The following is a 15,486-nucleotide window of genomic DNA, read 5'->3' on the forward strand; positions in this document are numbered from 1 at the left end:
TCTCATCCTTAGCCACTTTTCCCTGGGCTAGGACACACTGGGGCATTTATGCCCAGCATCAGGTACTGTCAGGGAACGTCAGGTGTTGTCCGGAGAGAGGTGGTGAGCAGCTGGGGACTGAGGAGGTCTGAGTCAGCTGGGCTGGGTCCCAGACTTCTTCTGTCCTTTACAGCCAGTAGAGACGTGGATAGACCAGGGATGCAAGGTATAGGGCGGCGCCTGGCATGGCTTGGGTCTTTCCTGCCTGTTCTCACACCTTCCAAGTTTTCCCAAGTTGTCTCAAGGTAGGGCCTTGACTTTTATAGGTCAAGGGTGTCTAGGCAGGGGCTATCTCAGCCCCAAAAGAGTGCCAGCCACCCGGTTTACCCTTTGAGCCCACATCCCTACTCTGCCTGCTCTCTGTCTAAAGTGTTAGTGGACCACGTCTCTCCCCAGCTTAAAACCTTAGAATGAGTGTTTCCCATGAGCCACAAGATGAAGCCCAAACTAGTCTGTCACGGCACGTTCTTCAATCATAATTGGGGTCCTATTCACCTTTCGGGCCTCACACTGTGCTGTCTTCCCTCGTGTATATGTTCCGGCCATATTGACACTTTAACAATTTCCCAAACATGTCTTGCTTCTGCGTATGTGATGCCCTGGCCAATTCCATGTTCTTCAGTCCTTAGAGATAAAAAGGCAGAGTGACACAGTAGATAAAGGTCTGGGCTCTTAAGCTACATTCACCAGGTTTAAATCCAGGCACTGCCACGTAGCTCTGTGACTGTAGCTTAGGTCACTCTTCTGTGCCTCTAAACATCCTCATCTGTAAAACAAGGAGGAGAGTAATAGTCCCTACCCACTGGGGTTTTTGTGAGAATTAGATGGGGGTAATACTCAAAATTGCTTAGGAGAGTACTGACATTTGGTAAGCACTAAATAAATATCATGAGTTTCTTAGGGAGGCAGAATGGTACAATGGCCAATGGTTCTAAACCAGGGGTGAATTGTCCCCTGGAGGGCAAACTGGTAAGGTTTGTAGGCATTTTTTTGGGGGGAGGGGTTACACTGGGGGAGAAGCTACTGGTATCCAGAGGCCAGAGGTCAGGGATGTAGCTAAACATCCTACAATGCATAGAACTGCTCCCCACAACAAATAATTATCTGGGCCAAAATGCCAAGAGTGCTGAGGTTGAGAAACTGTGGGTCAGATCATTGGGTTCCGCCAGAACCAACGTGTTTGGGTTCAACTCCTAGCTCTTCCTTTTATTTGATATATGGCCTTTGGTAAGTTACTTGAACTTTCCTGTTTCTTAGTTTCCTTATTTCTAAAATGGGGATAATAATATGTCTTTCTGGGGTACACACAACTCCAAACTATCACATTCTCCTTTCAATCATCTGGCCTTGCACAAATCTTTCTTCTATCTCCCACTTTTTTCTATCTTACCCTTCCCTCTTTTCGGCAAAAAAAATCTTTCTTTTTAAAATAATCTTATTGACAAAGCATAACAACAAAGAAACACGAACATTTTTAACATATAAACATTTCATCACAGAGTTGTATATTCCTCACCATGGTCATTTCTTAGAGTATTTGCATCACTCTAGAAAAAGAAATAAAAAGAAGAAAGAAAAACTCATACATACCATACCCCTTACCCCTCCCTCTTATTGACTGCTAGTATTTCCATCTACTCATAAAATATATTTTAACCTTTGTTCTCCCTATTTTTTCTATACCCTTTACCACTTCCTTTCATTGATCATTAGTATTTCAATCTATTCAATTTAACATTTGTTCCCCCTATTAGTTATTTATTTTTAATCCATATGTTTTACTCATCTGTCTTTACCTCAGATAAAATGAGCATTAGACACAAGGTTTTCACAATCACACAGTCACACTGAGAAAGTTATGTCATTATACAATCATCTTCAAGAGAAACCTTTCTACTGGAACACAGCTGTACAGTTTCAGGCAGTTCCCTCCAGCCTCTCTAATATACCTTTAACTAAAAAGGCGTTATCTATATAATGTGCAAGAATAACCTCCAGGATTACCTCATGACTCTTTGAAATCTCTCAGCCACTGACACTTTATTTTGTCTCATTTCTCTCTTCCCCCTTTCAGTCGAGAAGGTTTTCTCAATTCCTTGATGCTGAGTCCCAGCTCATTCTAGGATTTCTGCCTCACCTTGCCAGGAAGGTCCACACCCCTTGGAGTCATGTCCCACATGGAGTGGGGGAGTGCAGTGAGTTTGCTTGCTGTGTTGGCTGAGAGAGAGATAGGCCACATCTGAATGAAGAAAGAGGTTCTCTGGGGGTGACTCTTAGGCCTAATTTTCAGTAGGCTTAGCCTATCCTTTGCGGGCTTGGCCTATTGATTTGGTGGTCCCCACTGCCTGCGAGAATATCAGGAATTCTGCACATGGGGAAGGTGAATTTTCCCCCTTTCTCGCCATTCCCCCAAGAGGACTTTGCTACTACTTCTTTATTCACTGTTCAAATCACTCTGGGATTTTTTCGGGGCATCACACTGGACAAACCTACAAAATCTCATGCCCTATTCAAGGTTCCATGTACTTATGGTGTTCAATTAACCTGTTCATATAAGTTAAATTAGGAGATGCACTATCAAAATATAAATTTTGTACCAAATAAACATTTTTTGCTTTAGTCTTACACAGAAGTTGAAGTTTTAAAATATGAATTACCATCTATTTTCAACACTCTGCAATATTGACATTGCTTTGTTCTTCCTCATGCAAAAACATTTTTTAATTTGTATATTTCATCACCATCACTGTACACTCTAGGAATTCCTAGATTATACCATTTTGGTCTTTATTGTCTATCTTTACTTCTGGTTTCATATGTGCCCCCAGCCCTCCTCCCTCTATCCTTCTCACATTCAGCTTCATTCAATGTACTTACATTATTGTGCTACAATCAGGTAGTACTGTGCTATCCATCTCTGAATTTTTACAGTCAGTCCTGTTGCACAATCTGTATCCTTTCGGCTCCAATTACCCAATATCTACCTTATTTCTACCTCCCTGATGGCCTCTGTTCTTAACTGAAATTCTCCAAGTTCATTCATTAATGTTAGTTCATATCAGTGAGACCATACAGTATTTGTCCTTTTGTTTCTGGCTAATCTCACTCAGCATAATGTCCTCAAGGTCAATTCATATTGTTACATGCTTCATGACTTTATTCTGTCTTACAACTATGTAATATTCCATTGTATTTATAGACCACAGCTTGCTTAGCCACTCATCTGTTGATGGACATTTGGGCTGTTTCCATCTCTTGGCAATTGTAAATAATGCCTGCAAAGAAAATTTTTGCTACAGGAGCACTCTGCTGGCCCTGCAAGGCTAGGGGATGTTCCAGGACTCCTCTCTGTGATATGTAATAACATGAGTGGCTCTTTTGTGCCTTCTGGGTCTGGAACACTGCCTTTTCCTCACTGCTTCTAGCCTTCAGGGCCCTGCTAATGTATCCTTTACAGAATTTGTCAATCACCTTCCTACCTGCATAGCTCTAGTGCTGAGATCTCCTCCCTGCCCCTAGATATGCATTCTCTCTAATTATCTGAGGCTTATTGAGTTGTGTTCTAATGCAAAGGGTAGGGTCACACTCCTGTGAGGAGTGGGCCCATCACTTGAAGATGATGACATTCTTATGAACAATTATCCAGGGAAGATGTAGGTTTCAGATAGTACCTTGGCAGGTGGACCTTAAGGAGGAAGGAAAGAGGACCCCTGCCTATTTCTGGGTTTCAATCTCTTTAGACTTTGGGGGAGGCAGGCACTGAGATGGTCCTGGGTGGGCCTCGAGCTAGGATGGAAGGGCTTGTGAACCTTGAGTGTAGAGTCAGGACATTGTGGTGAGAGAGGTTTTTCTGCTTTAAGTCACCCCTTCCATCCTTTAGCAAGCTTGGCAAATATTGAGGCTAGGGCATTATGGAGGGGGTCATTTGCTATGATTCAAGGCTGAGAAGCTGTATCAGTGATCTATTATTGTGTAATAAATTACTCTCACACTTAAAACAACAAACATGTTATATCACACAGTTTCTGAGAGTCAAGGCTCTGGGAACAACTTAGTGGGGTGATTTTGGCTCAGGGTCTCCCATGAGGCAGCAGTCAAGATGTTGGCTGGGGCTGCAGTTATCCAAAGGCTTGACTGGGGGCTGCAGGAGCTGCTTCCAAGCTAACTCACTCCCAAGCCTGTGGGCAAAGGCCTCAGTTCCTCATGAAATGGACTGCTCCATAGAGTGTTGTGTCTTCATGACATGGCAGCTGGCTTCCCCCAAAGACAGTGATCATAGATAGTGAGAGCAAGGCAGAAGCCAAAATGTCCTTTATAGCCTAGCTTTGGAAGTGACGTGTTATCTCTGCTGTATTCTATTGGTCTCACAGACTAACCCTGATACAATGTGGGAGGGGACTACACAAGGGTGGGCATATCAGGAGGCAGGGATCATTAAGAGCCATCTTGGAGGCTGGGACTATTGGGGGCTATTTTGGAGGCTGGCTATCACTGAAGTAAGCATATTATTCTTTTCAATACAATTTTACTGAGATATATTTACATACCATACAAACCATCTGAAGTATTCAATCAATGGCTCACAGTATCATCACATAGTTGTTTATATATCCCCAGATATATTATTTTATCATATTATTTTAGTATAATAAATGCGGATCAGTTGACAGGGTGTTATTTTTGCTAAGTATAATTGTATTTCAGATGCATTGCCCCAAAACCGTTAACTTTGAGGGCCCTGATCCTCTTCTCCATTACTTTAAGATCTGAAGGGCACCTTCATCCATCCCTATCCAGTAGTGAGACTGGACAGACCAAAGAATGACGAGAGGAGGTAGGGCTTTGTGGGGCTATCAAAAGTTTAGGAGGACCAAGAAGCTGTTGAAGAGGAGAGAGGTGGGCAGGGAGATGAGACCTTAGGTAGAATGCCCTTTCCAACCTGGGGGAGGGTGACCTTATTGTCAGCCCTGAGAATCTAAGACTGTAGTAAATTGTTCATAGGATAGAAGTTCCAGTTCCAGATTTTCCACATCCTAAGGATTTTCAGGCCTGAAGTAAAGTGCCTTAGTCACGCACTCTTTAAAGATACTGCCTATGTGCTTGGCTTGCCAATAGCAAGGCAGTTCTTTTGTATCCTGCACCACCTCTTCTTTGGACAATAAGGGATTTAGGGGTGAGGCTGCACTTGAACCTCAGATAATCAAGTTGTGTGTTACTCTTTGTTTTTATTTTCCTGCCAAGTCTTCAGTGAACTCTTATTCAAATGGCCCACCCTTGTCCCATCTGCATTCCACAGCAATAAAAGAGCATGTGGGGAAGCAAGAATGGGGAGATGAGTGTCAACAGTGGTTGGGGAGCAACCTTGAGAGAGGGCCTTGCCTTCTAGCTGTCCCTTCCCATGCTGGGATTTTCTTTCCTCTGGGGACCTAGCGAGAAATGCTTTAGTCAAATTAAGCATGCCAATAGTTTTCTTTAAGCTGGGTCAAGGATAGAGAGCACACCTCTTCTGAACACAACTGAGAAAGAGAAAGGAATCTCAGGGGAGGGGGCGACTGTAGAAGACAATACGGTAGATCAGTCATAGAATATCAGAGCTGATGAGGACCAGTCTTATCCTTCACTGCTTGACTCAGGAAACATGGGCACAAAAGTGAAGGAATTTGCTCAAGATTACACAGCAAGGCAGGGACAGTGACTCCTCAAGCCGTGCTTTTAGTTTTGTGTTGTCCCACTTGCCTGGGTCAATGAATCAGCCAATGTTATTGTTAAATATTCAGAGGAAGAGAAAAGAGGATGCTGGCTCTATAGAACAGTGGATGAAAAGGCCATGTGCACAAACACACATATGCAGCCTTCCCCACCCTATACAAAGAAGAAACATTTGTAAGTTAGAATCTTGTAGTACACACATGTTTGCTTGGAAGAAAAACAGTTCAGTTCACTTAAGTAGACCCTCGACCTACTGGCTCATCTGTGGGGCTCATCTGTGGGGTGGGACTGTTGAGACTGAAATAGAGGCAGGAATCAAGGGATCACTGGAGCCTTGTTAGTGTAGAAAGGTGACAGGGGATATCCTATAGGAGACCAAGGAAGGAGGGTGGAAGCCTCTCAGGCAAGAATAAAGCATGAGAAAAAAAGGGATAAGAGTGCTGGTTGGTTTTGAAATCCATGGGAAGAGGGGTCAACCAGGAGGGTCAAGGGAAAGTGGCTGGACTTGCAGCTGGTAACTGGAGCAGTTCAACAAACAGCTTGTGTTGGGGGAGTAGCCCCTGGGGGGACTTAAGGATGGGGTGGAGCCCCATGGCTCTGTGAACGGGATGTGGGGGGCCACCACATTCACTGGGGCTGGGTTGCTGTGCCCCTTACCCCCATCAGCTCCCTCTCTGCTTCGAGGCCTCCTCTTGGGCTGGTGGGAAGCCAAGGATGGCTGGGGATTTGCATGCTGTAGGCTGGCTGGCAGGAGCAGAAGGAATGCCCAGATGCTGGTGCAGGGACTCTGCAGGTGGCACTGTCTGGCATACATGCTTGTCCTCACCAGGGGGTGAGGAGGCAGGAGATACAAGAGATCCTGGTTCTGGAGCCCTGCGGGAGGCAACAGCTCCTTCACCCCCATCACCCCAGGGGTTGCACTACCTGGCCCTCCTTGGAGAGCTATACCATCTGAATTTTCTGGTTTCCATCATTCACACTTTGGTATGAACATAAATTGCTGTGTTACCTCAGGGGCCTTGGCAGTTGATGCCTTATCCTTAACTGTGGAATAAAACTTTGCTTCCAGTGAAGAGAATTTCAGTCATCTAGTGAAGAGGTAGGGAAGCAATAAAAGGAATAATAGCCATTATTCATCAGCATTTGCTCTTTTCTTGGCATTGTACTGAGTTATTTTACATGGAATCCTTGCAAGATTCCGAGGAAGAAGGAAGCACGCCTGGTGTTGCCTGATAAGACAGGCGAATGTGGCTGATTAACTGAGGGTTGGTATTTTGTGGATGGTCACACAGCTAAAATGACATGCAGCCAGGTTTTAACCCAGGCAGTTTGACCTCAGAGCCTGGGCATAGCCCCTGCCATGGAGATCCACTACCTTGAATGGTGCAGCTTCAGTGTGTGTTGGGGGAGAAGCCCGTGGGGAACTTAGGGATGGGGTGGAGCTCCATGGCTCTGTGAACAGGGGTCACCACAGTTGCTGGGGCTGGGCCGCTATGCCCTTGTTCCCCATCAGCCCTCTCTCCCTGCAGTTCACCCCACACTCCCTCCCAATTTTGGGTGTCATTTTATCTAGAGCCTCTGGGGCACGTGATTAATCCATGACACAATGGCCTGGCCATGATCGTGACCCTCTGCTTGGGTGCTGTCCACTGGGAACAGACATGGATCGCCTAGGGCTGCCACCTCTCTGCAGTGGCCAGAGCAAAAGTGAGGGCAGAAATGCCATCCTGACCAAAAGGGGGAAAAAAGTATAACTAATAAGGTATCAGTGGCTGAGAGAGCTCAAACAGAGTTGAGAGGCTGCTCAGGAGGTCACTCTTACACAAACTTCAATTAGACATTGCTACCTATCATAATTTGCCAAACCCCAACCAAAACCAATCCAGCCAATCCTAAAGAACACCTAGGGCAATATATAGGATTCTTCAAAGGTTCCATGCACTAGGGTAACTTTCAAGAAAGCTACAACCTCCAGATGGGTCCCTGGACCAGGTAAGTCTTGAAACCTAGAGGGCCCAGCCTCTCCAGAACATCAGATAGTTCCATCTCCCTACCCCATATTAGTGACAGCCCTTCCAACATGAAAAAGTTAGAATGGCCATAGCCCAAATACCCTTAAAAAGTGGGATAAAGACCAAAGATGATGGTAGAGTTATATAGAGAAAGGGTTTAAATTTTGAGTATGATTGTAGAATCACTATATTAATATTTATTTTAGTCTCCAGTTTCTTAGAGCAGCTAGAAGTAAAAACCTAAAATTGTGGAATTGTAACCCATACCAAATTCTGAAATCTGTTCTACAACTAATTGTTGTGCTGTGATTTGGTTTTTGTTTTTTTTTTTGTATATATGTTATTTTTTTACAAAAAAGAAAAAAAAATCAATTGTGGTGATAAAAAAAAATATTTATTCCTTCTGGCCTCCAATGTTCTGGAGCATCTGGAAGGAAAAATCTGAGAGGATGCTATGGTAGCCCACGACAAACTCTGGGAGCTGTCCTGTAACTACTTGTTGAAGAGTGCTTTGAAAACTATTCTTTTTTTTCCTTTGCTTTGTATATATGTTATACTATACAATAAAAAGTTAAAAAAAAAAAAAGTGAGGACAGAGGGAAGTGAGCTTTGGGATTGGTAGGTGATGGGGAGGGAGGAGGCTCATCCAGGCTAGATGGTAAGACAGGAAACCCTTGAAATAGACAGGTGAAAGGCTCTGTCTCCTTCCTCTGGAAACTAAGGGGCCTCTGGTGGGAGGCTTGGAGCACAGGTGCCTACAGAACTGACCCAGATCCATCCCGTTGGCTGAGATCTGGGGAAGGAGGAGGAGGGCCTGGCAGGCGTCAATTCTGGTCCTTATCAGGTAGGGTGCTCTGGGTCATGGCTTGTAGGTGGGACAGTTGGGAGTGGTACGTGGCTAGGCTTTGCTGAGTCCTTGGGTAGTATGTGGCAGTATGTGGATCCCTGTCTCTTTCTCTCTGCGCCTGCCCTCCCTGTCCACTATTTGTCAGTTTCTCTGGGGGAGGGGTCTGGATTGATCTTTGGTCTTTACAGAGGACAGTGGATCATTTGGACATCAGGCTGGAAAGTGTTAAGTGACCCTAGAGTGTTGAGCCTGGGACTGGGGTGGGGGCCCTGGGACTGGGCAGCTTGGCAGGGTGTGATTACTCCAACTCACATGGAAATAAACATTTTGGATTCCTGATGATATTCCTGGAGTCTAAGTCTCTGGTCAAAAAAAGTTAAAGCAGGTCCCAGGCTCCACAACTTTGTCTGCCCCAGGAAGGGCTGGGGTATAACCTGCCCACTCATGGCTGTCGCCCCTTCCCCTGCCTTTCCTTTAGTCACATGTTGGTCCCCCTGGTGACCTCCTCATCCCTCTGAGGATGAATGGAGCCTCATTTCAAGTATACAGGTTGTGTGTGTGTGTGCATGTACGTGTGCCATACAGGGAATTGAGGGTCTCTGGCTCCCGGTGCAGTGAGCTGCACCCCCATTCCTGCAGGGGAAACAGCAGCCTCAGCTTCCCGCCATCTCAGTAGGTCCTGGTTCCTAGTCCCCTGGAGCTGCCCCAGCAACTGCCCAGCCTTCCCTGGCTGCCTGGCTTCTCTGGGTGTTCCTAGTCTTCTTTACGGGCTCTGGGCTCCTGGAAGGGTGGGGTGGGGGGGTATGGGGACCCGCAGCCTGAATGGTCTGGACACCCAGGTCACTGGGGATTTAGGGCGTGAGCCCATTCTACTTTGGGGCTGGCAGTCACCGTGGAGGCCTCTGGGTGCTGGTCTGGCATGGAGAGCACAGGGGACAGTCCTGCTGTGAGAGGCAGTGGACTCAGTGGGGCTGGGACACTGCTGACCTGCTGATTTGGGATGAGTTCACCAGCAAAGTGTTATCCAGCAGCCCTCAGAGCTCCTGCGGGTGGAGAGCTCTTGCTCCTCTTCTGCTGGGGACATCTGTGGACTGGCTGGGCAGCTCTTTTTTTCCTCTTTTCCAAATTCATTGCAGGGTGTGTGGTAGAATCAGTGTTGCCGGTCCACTTCTTGGCCTGAGTCTCTGTGGCTGTCATGTGTGTATGTCTGCATATGAGTATGCACGCGTGAATATGTGTGTGTGTGTGTCCGTGGGCTTAGCGGGTCTGACCATTGCAGGAAGAGGGGTCAGAAGTATTCATCTGATGAGCTCAGGCCAGGGACTTTCCAACACCCCGTAGGCTCTGCCCCTACTCCACATGGAGTCTCTCTGACTTTTATTTTGAAAGGAGCACAGGCCCCTGGAGGTCTGCAGGACGAGGCTGGAGCTGGCCTAGGCGTTGAACTGGCTCCACCCTTCTGGACTGTTTTCCAGGACATCGACTTTGGGACTCTAGGAAAGCAGAGTGGCTTGTTGTCCTCAGGTTCTCCTTGCCCAGGCTTACTGGCCTTTAGCAGAGGGTCCCAGGTCTGCTGGTCTTCTCCCCTACTGCTGCTTTTGTACTTCCATGTCCCTCATCTTTCTATCCCTTGGCCTTGCTTCCTCCTCCTCTTTTCAGTCTTTTCTGGCCTTCTTGCTGCCTGTCTCTCCCAAAGCAGACATGGAGGCCAGGCCACTGTTTAGAAAACCCCCAGCCTCTCCCTGTCCCGGGCCTCTTCCCTGACACGTAGGATGGATGTATAAAATAGTGAGATGTATTAGGAAGTTGAGAAATGTGGAGGTTGTTGAGCCCTGTGCATGGGACCATGTTTTGGGTCCGGTTCCATGGAGTACATGAGGCTTTCTTGAGAATAAGGACAAGGAAAAAGGACAAAAAGACTACCAGTAGCTCCCATTTAAATTCTTGAACCCCAGTCACAGTTTTCCAAAAGGTCCACCAGGTAGAATTTTCACTAAGCCCTAAATACTCAGAGCTTAGTTCTTTTTTAGAAGGCAGATGAGAGGTCAAAGAAGTCGAGAGAGAGACAGACAGAGAGACAGAGACAGAGAGAGAGAGGAGGGGGGAGATAGAGAGACAGAGAGAAAAGAGAAGAGCCTGGTCATTCCAAGGGCTCTTTTCCCTTTGCCTGTTTCTTTCCCCTGAAGGCCAGTCCTTGAACTGGATATGAGGACACTATTGGGCATTAGAGTGTGAGAAAGAAAGGACTTTGTCCTGGGGGCTGCAAGTTACAGATTAACGTGAGGAGGGTAAAGAGGGACCTGGAGCGGGGAGGGGCTGCTGACCTGGGACAATCTAGGCTTGAAGGGAGCACAAACAAGAGGGGTCTGTGAACTGCCTGGCCACTGTTTGGAGTGGGAGCTCAACTTCTCTCCAGCTATTTGACCTTCTGGAAGACCTGTTCACACACCACATCCCTGGCAGTCAGTTCCTGCGGAGAGAGTAGGGGAGATGAAGGGAGAGAAAGAAGGTCATACAAGCTAGGCAATTGTTTCATTGTTCCAAATCCTCAACTTTTCACCCCAGAGGAAGGAAGGTAGCTGGGTCAGGGAATGTAAAATGGCTAAATCTCCATCCTACAGTTATGATTTATGGACATTCATCTGACTTGTAGCTAGGGCCCATCTTGGCCACTCTATTTCTTCCTTTCCCCCTCTGTCCCAGTGCTTTTATTTTCCTTCCATGGTGACCTACCTTGGGGGGGGTGGGGACGGGGGGAGTGAACTTACTTGGTGTGGGAAAGGGGACATATCCCAGCTGGAGGCCCCTCTCCCAGAAACACCCCAATTGTCTCTCGCCTCTGGGCCCTCACCCAGCTTACCAGATACAGCTTCTCTCCTTCCAGCCAGTGCTTCCAGCCCCGGTTGGGAATCTCCCCTTTCTGCACACACACCAGCTGCTCCCCCTCCCAGGTTACTATGGTCTGTAGGGGGAGGCAGGAACAAAGGAAGATTGGGAGATGGGGTACCCAGTATACATCACATCCCACCCTGCTAAACCGCCTTCACTCCTTAGTGGAGACTACTCCACTCCAGCCCCTTCATTCTGAGTGGGCGGACTTCTCTGATTGAGTACCACAGGCTCCCCTCCTCAACTCCTAAAGGCCACTGAGGGGACCCACAACTCTTCCACAGAGACATTTGGGGTGGCTGGGCCTGGAATGATCTAGGGAAAAGCAGGGGTTGGGCAGGATAGTGGATGGGTGAAGAATGGAGACTTTGTCCTTTGGATATTTTTGGCTGAGCTGGAGGGGACTTGGGGAAAGAAGAGTGATCCTAGGGCCTCCCACTAGGAAATCCCCATTCTCAGGTTTCAAGGACGGCTGGGGTGTGTCCCTGGAAATGAAGGACCAATCTCCCCTAGGCCAGAACTGGATGGCCCTGGACATTCCAACTAGAAGTATATTGAGCCCTCCTAGAGGTCGGGCCCTGTTAAATAGGAGGCTCACCATCCTGAAAAGACAGAGGCTCAGTAAGCAGGAATCTGTTATATCAGGCAAGTGTTTTGGAGTTGGGAGAGAGACAGAAGAGCTGAATCTTCAAGGAAGTTAGGACATAGATTGGAGACAATGAGAAGCTTCTGGGTAAGAGAGAAGAAAGAGCCATAGATCCGAGGGGCTCTAACCTAGAGTGTGCGCAGGACAGACAAGAGGAGCTGGGTCATGGAGACCCCGTTCCCTCATGTTGAGTAAGGACTTTATCTGAAATGGAATCGATTGTTACCAAAAGGGTTTAAACCAGGGAGTGACAGGGTCACATTGACATTTAGGTCCTTGTGGCAACAGTATGCAGAGTGGATTAGAGGAGGGTTAACACTGGTGGCCAATCTGGATGCCTGTTGCAAAGTTCAGGCGAGACATGAGGGCTTGGATTAAGGTGGTGACTGTGAGAAAGATTAGGAAGGGACAGATGAGAACCATTTAGAACAGTGTTGTTTGTGAAATATAAAGTGAGTCACAAATGCAAGGCATATATATATATATATATATATATATATATATATATATATATAAACTTTTCTAGTAGGTACATTAGAAAAGTCAAAAGAAATGGGTAAAATTAATTTTAATAATATATTTCATTTAACCTGAAATATCCAAAATATAATTTCAGCATGTAATCAACATAAACATTTCTAATTAAATATTTTCCGTTCTACTTTTGGTAATGTCTTTAAAATCCAGTATGCATTTTACACTTATAGCTCATTCAGTTTGGAAGTATCAAAAGTTCAACAGCCACATGTGACTAGCAGCTACTATATTAGACAATGCAAAAATTGACCAGTTAGATGTGTGGTGTGTGTGTATTGAGGACACAGACATAAAGGGACTAGAGATATTGTCCAGAACTCCTGGGTCTCTGATTTAGTGGCAGGTTATTGCCTTTAACAGTAAATATAAAAAGAGGAATAGGTCTGGGTAAGAAGATAATGAATTCGGGGTACACAAATGGAAAGATCTTGCAGGCAGTTGAAAGCATCCCTGTAGCTCAGGTGATAGTGCTGACTAGAGAATATATATCAAGTGCAGCTTATAGATGGTAGCTGAAGACGTGACAGCTTATGGATTATGTGCAAGAAAGAGAGAGAAAGTCAAGAAAAACACTGGGGAAGAAAATCACTTTCCAGGGATTAATAGGGGAAGTCAGATCTGCAGAGGAGACCAAGAAGGCACACCAAAGCAGCAGAAAGAAATGCTGGAGAGTTAAGCTATAGAGGCTCAGAGTTATAGAGCCTGGGAGGTGACCGGAAGCGTCCCTGGGCAGAGGGTGAATAGGTATTTGTTCATCGGCCCTGAGAGGGTGACCTGTGGGGAAGGAGTAGGTGAGAGTGGGGGGATCACTGTCAGCCGTTTGTCCCAGGGTCTGGTATCCTGGGGACTCTGCAGCCTGCCGTGGTGTCATTTCGCCAGGCTCTGGCTTGTAGAGGTCACTTTGTTTTGTGACCAAATTAAGAGGCACCTGCTCATCCACCCCCCTCCCCAACCCCCAGTCCGAGGAAAAGTACCTGGCATTTTCGTCCATCCACGACCTTCAGATCTTCCTCAAACTCAACTCCCACCTCGAACTCCAGAATGTAGTTACGGAAGGTGCTGAGGGTCTTCACTGTCATGCGGGGGCCCTGGTGGTTGATCTCCTTGTCCGGCTTCAGCAGCAGTGCGATCTTCCGCAGAGCCATGCTGAGGTCTGTGGGGGCCGCCTCTTAGCCAGGGTCCTGCTGGCAAAACCCAGGGCTGTGCACGCTCCCTGAGTTGGCCGGAACTGTGGACTGACCCCCTCCTAGCATTGCCACTGGTTAGAAATGGATCCCAAGCCAGGTTCCAGCAGCCTGAGCCCTTGAACTGTGTCCAACCCCAGCACTCCCCGCTTCTCAATGGGACACAGGGGCAGGAAGGGAGAGGAAAGAAGAAGGGAAAGGGGTCTGGGAGGAGGTGCATTACTCAGGGCTTGCAGGTAGTCCTCCAAGTTCTTCTGCGAGACGAAGCGGTAGTAGCCCGTGAGGTTGGGAGGCATTGTCCCAGCAGGTCAAGATGGAGATGAGGATTTCAGAAGAAGAGGAGACAGGGTGGGAGGAGGTGTTGTCTGGCAGGTGGAGCTGAGACTCCAGGCTGCTCTCCTGGTGTGTGAGAATGGTGTGTGAGAAGGTCTCTGCTTACCAAAGCTTTTATAGGGCTGGGGCCCTGTTGCAATAAGAGTCCCACCAGGCTTCTCCCTATCCCGCCACCCAGTGAGTTTGGGGCTGTCCAGCAGACTGAAGGACGGGTAGGGATTTGGCAAAATTGTGTCTGACTTCGGCTTTTCCTGAGGAAGGAAACTGGAGGAGCCCAGGGCTGTCAGTCATCCAAGACTTGAGTTCTGACAATATCCTGAGATCCTGGTCTGATTCAGGGATCTTGAGAAACGTGAGAGGGAGGAGGTGGAGAGAAGCAGGGATAGCCAGCTGGCCAGGAGATACAGTGAAGGAAGCCCTGTATCTCTGGCTCCCATAACTCCCTCAGACACCTTTGCCAAGCTGGAGCCCAAACTCTGGCATTCCAGGCTCTGTCCTATAGGCTCATAAGGTGCGGGGCAAGGACAACTGGCCTTTCAACCCTAGAGGGGGCTTTCAGCATCTTGAGGGGGATGTAGAGTTTAGGTGAGGTTGGAAATTTGGGAGAATTTTCTATTCTTTGGGATGGGACCCAGGGTTTTCTCTCTTTCTAGATTCATCAGTGATACCTTCAATCCCAAACCCCAGCCCTTCAGACCATGCGGACCAGATAAATCCATCCCTTTGAGGTCCTTGCCTTAAGTACTGTGTCCTGTCCCTCAACGGCCCACTCTCTCTCTCAGACCTACAAACTTCTTCAGCTGGAGAATGAGCTGGGCTGGTCCTGGTTTGTGGTGGGAAACCTGGGGAGAGCGAGGCAGGGGAGGCAGGCAGGGGAAGCATACGTGTGGTAGGTCCATTGCCGCAGGGCAGACATTCTGGCTGGTGGTGAACTGTCCCAGCAGGTATGTCTGAGACATGCGCAGTGACCTTGTTCTAGAGCCCTTTCCACGGTTCTTCTGACCATCCCATGGCTTCTCCTGTGTCTTGGGGCTGGGAACTGAAATACCAGCATCTCCGGTTGAGGCTGAGGTTTTAATTCACAGTTCCCAGGAGGCTTGCTGAGGGAATGGGCTGTGTGTGAAAAGAGGTTAATGCAGAGTTGAGGGATGGTGGTGACATGGGTACTGCCCTCCCCCTTTACTCAGGTCTCTGCTGACGTCCTCCCTTCCCCGCCCCCTGACTTCCAGCTTCTCGATTCTCCCAATGTCCCTCTTATTTCCAACCCCCTCTATGGCTTTTCAGTTTCCT

The 15,486-nt window shown here is 47.5% G+C and overlaps 1 protein-coding gene across 1 annotated transcript; it reads right to left on the reverse strand.

The window, feature by feature from the left end:
• Positions 1 to 9,496: 9,496 nt before the first annotated feature.
• Positions 9,497 to 14,296, reverse strand: RBP5 (retinol binding protein 5). The gene is made up of 4 exons (XM_077167901.1): positions 14,087 to 14,296; positions 13,654 to 13,832; positions 11,468 to 11,569; positions 9,497 to 11,077 (listed from the first exon to the last, which is right to left on the reverse strand). The coding sequence occupies exons 1-4, from the start codon at positions 14,157 to 14,159 to the stop codon at positions 11,024 to 11,026; spliced, it is 408 nt and encodes a 135-aa protein (XP_077024016.1). The 5' UTR covers positions 14,160 to 14,296; the 3' UTR covers positions 9,497 to 11,023.
• Positions 14,297 to 15,486: the final 1,190 nt, after the last annotated feature.

This window comes from Tamandua tetradactyla, chromosome 7 (genome assembly GCF_023851605.1).
Source record: "Tamandua tetradactyla isolate mTamTet1 chromosome 7, mTamTet1.pri, whole genome shotgun sequence".
Lineage (NCBI taxonomy): Eukaryota > Metazoa > Chordata > Mammalia > Pilosa > Myrmecophagidae > Tamandua > Tamandua tetradactyla.